The sequence below is a fragment of the Tigriopus californicus genome, chromosome 10 (assembly GCF_007210705.1).
Source record: "Tigriopus californicus strain San Diego chromosome 10, Tcal_SD_v2.1, whole genome shotgun sequence".
Classification (NCBI taxonomy): domain Eukaryota; kingdom Metazoa; phylum Arthropoda; class Copepoda; order Harpacticoida; family Harpacticidae; genus Tigriopus; species Tigriopus californicus.
In genome coordinates this window covers 5,284,592-5,289,329 of record NC_081449.1, presented here as the reverse complement: position 1 = coordinate 5,289,329, position 4,738 = coordinate 5,284,592, and the positions used below count along the sequence as shown (strand labels likewise).

General features: G+C 46.9%; 1 protein-coding gene across 1 annotated transcript; it reads right to left on the bottom strand.

Annotated features, from left to right (window-relative positions):
• Window positions 1-68: 68 nt before the first annotated feature.
• LOC131888154 (presequence protease, mitochondrial-like) lies at window positions 69-3,905 on the bottom strand. The gene is made up of 4 exons (XM_059236939.1): window positions 3,217-3,905; window positions 2,452-2,733; window positions 2,120-2,365; window positions 69-2,048 (listed from the first exon to the last, which is right to left on the bottom strand). Exons 1-4 carry the CDS (start codon window positions 3,779-3,781, stop codon window positions 163-165), a joined length of 2,979 nt encoding a protein of 992 aa, XP_059092922.1. The 5' UTR covers window positions 3,782-3,905; the 3' UTR covers window positions 69-162.
• Between the last annotated feature and the right edge of the window lie 833 nt (window positions 3,906-4,738).

Genomic DNA, 4,738 nt, shown 5'->3' with positions numbered 1-4,738 from the left:
TTTCGTTTTCTGCCCTCTGAGCACTGTCCACCTCCATGTCTAGAAAACTCCTTGCTCAAACCAACGAGTAATGCAGCCAGTTTATATTATTACAACTCGTTCACCTTTAATGCATTTCGAACATAATAGTTAGCTTTTACTTGAAGGCAGGATGAATGGATTCTACAGCGAATGAACGGTCCACGAAGGGTCAAGATCTTTGGGTTCGGGGCCAATAACCGTGGTTCCTTGGACCTTGGGATCGGCCAAATATGTCTGACTTACACGGAGAACATCTTCAATGGTCACTTTCTTGAGTCGATCTCGATGCTCATTGAACATCTGGTCGTTCACATCGGATAGGAACTCTCTCATACCCCGTAAACCCGGTACCACGGGTTCGTCCAGCTTTTGAAACACGCCCAATTTGGCTTCGTCGATGTCTTGTTGAATGAAATGTTTCTCTTGGATCCATGCGTTTGATCTTTGGAACGTGTCCAACGTTTTCGTGGAATTCGGATCACGATAGGAGTAGAATGAGAACACACCTGAGGCATTGGGTGCAGCCCCGCCACCATATGCCCCGCCTTTTTCGCGAATTTCGGTGTGAAGGAACTTCAGAGACAAGAGACGGGCCATGATTCGCAATGGGGCAAAATCTTCGTGGGAGTACGAAACGATTGGCACGGATTGCGAGCAAAAGTGGACGGGGAAGGGCGTGGCAATGTACTCTTTCTTACTGGAGGGCTGGAATTCACTTTGATTGGTGTGATCAAACCGCTGGAATTGCCCGGGAATCGCGTCCAAAAACTGGGCCACAGATTTTTTGAGCGTGTCGGAATGGCCTTCACCGGTGTTCAAGGCTACTCGCATGTGGTCTTTGCGCAGCAGAGCCGTTCCAATTGCCCTCAGTTTCCCAATAATCTCATCGTGAGATTCATTCTGGGCCAACTTGTTGAGGAAACGAATATGATTGAGTCCCCCGAATTGATCTCGAAGTTTCGTTCCGGCTTGAATCGTGGCGGCGGAACTGCCCATGGCGTAGGCGTGGCCTTTATAAACCAGGCGATTCATCGTGTCCGTGGCGAACATGTTGATCAAGGTTTTGAGACGATCCGGGTTCTCATAATGCAAACCATTGAAGATCTCTGTCCATAACTCAAACATCCGATCCACATTTCGCTCCAGGCAATGTGAACTCAGTAGTAGGCCTTCTTTCATCACTTGCAAATCACCCGGCATCTCGGACAAGTGGAAATCACAACCCAAACCGCCGGTTCTGAGATCGATCTCCGTGTCTAAACGTCGGAAATCAAATTTCCCCGCCCCCAGAGAGGATAGAACCATCGTGAACAGAGGTAAAGCCTCATACAGATCAGTGCTCAGAGACTGTGTACTGATCAGGGAACGGAAGAAGGCCACCTCATTGGTGGGTTGCCGAGATAATTGAACGGGCACGCCATTCAGTTCACGATGCTCCAATTTGTATCCAGGATTTTCTCCCTTGATATCACTGACTTTTAGTGTAGGTAAACTGTTGATATCCTCTTTAGCGTTTTGAGCCTCGGCTAACCTCTTACCCGCGTCCAAGAGATTTCGGCGATCTTGATCGGTCAGATTTTGGACCAAGCTATCTTGAATCTGGTTCAATACATTGTCTTGCTCCTCGGTAAAGGTCTCTTTAGGCGACATGGTCAATACTACATGATGAGCGTTGTCAATAAAGTACTCTTTCACTTTATCTTCCAAGAACCTGGGATTCGTTTCCATCTCTGATTGGAATCGCTCGATCTTGTTGTTGATCTCGAAAGCGTCCAATGGACACTCGTCAGTATGATTCCACAATGGCGTCAAGCCCATGATCAGATTCAATCCAAAGCTGTTGCTCTTGTTCTTCAATGCTAATTCCGTTCGATGCAAAATCGCATCGATCCGATCCTGCTCGAACCCATCTTGAATGACTTGCTCGAAAGTGCTCTTGATCGCCGTCACGATCTCGTCCTTTTTGGCGATATCAATCCCTTGCAGACCGACGGTAAACGCCGTGTCCTTGGTGTGATTATCGTAACCTAGAAAGGGTAACACCATCGTCATGAAAACATACCACCCACATAAATATGCAAGAAATTTGCTCCATTACCGGTGCAAGGAGCGAAGCTGGTGCCCAATCCGGGCTCCAGGAGACTCTTATAAAAGGGAGAATTAGCTCCGTCCATCAGGAGATCGCCAATAATGCCCAAAACAAACACGTCGAATTGGTCGTTGATGTCGCAAGTCAGATAGGAAATGGCCAGAGTCGAGGCTTCGGGGGCGGTCGGATCGGGCGCACAATGAATATGAGCCTCTCGTGGACTCGACCATCGCGGCTCTTTCGGGACCTCGGGGACTATACGAAGTATAAGGTGATTCAGGCGGAATTCGGATGATTTGATATCGAAGTAAAGCCTGGTAAAACAACTTGGGAATTCGTACCTTGATATCCAGTCTCGGGAGATTGAGGCAAGTACTCGTTTAGAGCTTGGAGCTGCTTTTCCAGCGGGAGTGACCCGTAAGACAGGAATCGCGTGTTGTGGGGATTGTAATGACGTTGATGAAACTCTTTGAGTTGGGCCCAAGTCAAACTCGGGATCTGATCTGGCAAACCGCCGGAACAGTTCCCATAGGTGTGACTGGGCAGAGTGGTATTCAAAAGGTAACGGTTGAACAACTGCTGAGAATCCGCATACACGCCCTTCATCTCGTTGAACACAACACCTACAAAGACATCACTTTTTTGTAATTGGGAAGTTGTGATGAAAGAACAGTAATTACGTTAATGTACGAGTATTTTCCATCGAACGAATTAACTACGACAAATGAATAAAAAATGTCATTACCTCTCTTCCGTCTTTTACTACAACCATTTTTGAGCACTATTTCTTGCCAACTTCGAGTTTTAATAGACTACCCTAGAACTCGCTTTTTGAATTAGTAAGCAATATCTCCATAACGATGATTATCTGTCTATAGGTCCATGAAGATAAACCGTGAAATAACAACCAAGAAAGAAAGCATGCTCCAAACCAAAACTTTCCATCTCTTTAGCCCCGTCTTTGAAGAGGCCACGAGGGAAATCAAGTTCGACCGTGACTACAAATAAAGAACATCACCTCAACACCGTAAATAAGTTGGATACCGTTCTTGATCTCACACAAAGAGAGGGTCATTGAGCTTCTTTCTACAGAGATGAACTTTTACCTTTGATCACGATGGGCGAGGTGGGGTCCTCCAGGTTCTCGTGTTCCAATCGCCATCCTTCCTGTCGGAAATCTAGCTCCTTCAAATTGGGCCGAAACACGGCATCCAAATACACCGACAACAGATTGAAGAAGTCCTTCTCATTTTGCGTGGAGAACGGGTAGAGCGTGTAATCTGGACCCGTCATGGCGTTCATGAACGTCGACAAGGAGCGGTTCAACATCTTGAAGAACGGATCGCGCACCGGGAACCGGGCCGAGCCGCACAACGTGACATGCTCCAAGATGTGCGAGATGCCCGTGGAATCGGTGGGCGTGGTCTTGAAATTGACCGAGAAGGCGTGGATGTCCTCTTGGCCAGGGTGGAGCGGGTTGAGTTGGAGGAATTTGGCGCCGCAATAGGCGTGTCGCAACTCCGTGGCGCCTAGATCGAACTCCTGGATGGAGCGGTAGTTGTGGACCCGCCAGCCGGCGATTTCTTGACCTACGGTGGCCAGGGCGGCGGGCGAGGTGATGGACCGAGTGGGCGGGGCAGCCGGGATTCGCCTCAAAGCGGAGCGTAACATGGTGAACTGATGATGGGTGGGTTAGAGGGGATGGGTGAGAAGAACGAACTAGCATATCCTCGAGAACGCAATCAGCATTGTGGTGGAATGAGGATGGAGCAAGATGACTGTTTATTTATTTATTATCGGCATCTTGGGAGAGGGCAAGGACTTCTAGAAATATGGACTGCCATCGAGCTACGCGCCCAATCGGCCTCCTCTGGGTCTTAACCAATCTGAGCCACTTTTCCCATAAAAGTAATAAAATAAGAAACGTAGACCTCCTCAATTACGGGTAGGTCATTTTTATATCATTTGCTTGTAAAGAGAACCGTTTCAAGTTATATTGTTCAAAGCTTATATAGCTGACCCAGAGCCGGCCGAAAATTCGAATTTTATGTGCTGTTTACTACATAACTTTGACACTGTATTCTGAGTTCCCTCAGCATACCTTTGGCCTCAAATTTGGCCAAGTACATTATTCACGGACATCTAAAGACAGAGATGGACTCCGCTTAGTCTCAGATTCCCTTTCTTGGGTGACCCACAAGGAAGAAACGACAAAGTAGCAACGCCTGTATTATGTTTTAAGGCCGGCTTTGTCTTGGCCAGATCAGCCGGGTCAACAGTTTGGCATTAACTGGTGAAATGGGCTGGAATTTTTGACTCGTCCTACCTGCCTTGAAATTGCTCACTCAGGGCTTCTCTTTTCAAAAGAGGAGGCTAATGATAAGGTTTAATATATACACTTCATTGAAGAAAAGTTACCAAATGTCAAATATTTTGAACTGTATTATTGTGGAAATGCTTGTAATTATTTTCAACTTTCAACTTCATTTCATGGTTGAACCATGTCCATGCCAAATTACTAAATATCAATGAAAAGTCAAGCTGTCTTTGGCTATCAAATCTGTTTGAACCCTGGTTGCGCTCGAGTCAAGAAGTAGCCATGAGGGCAAAAAAATTCGCCTGAACTCA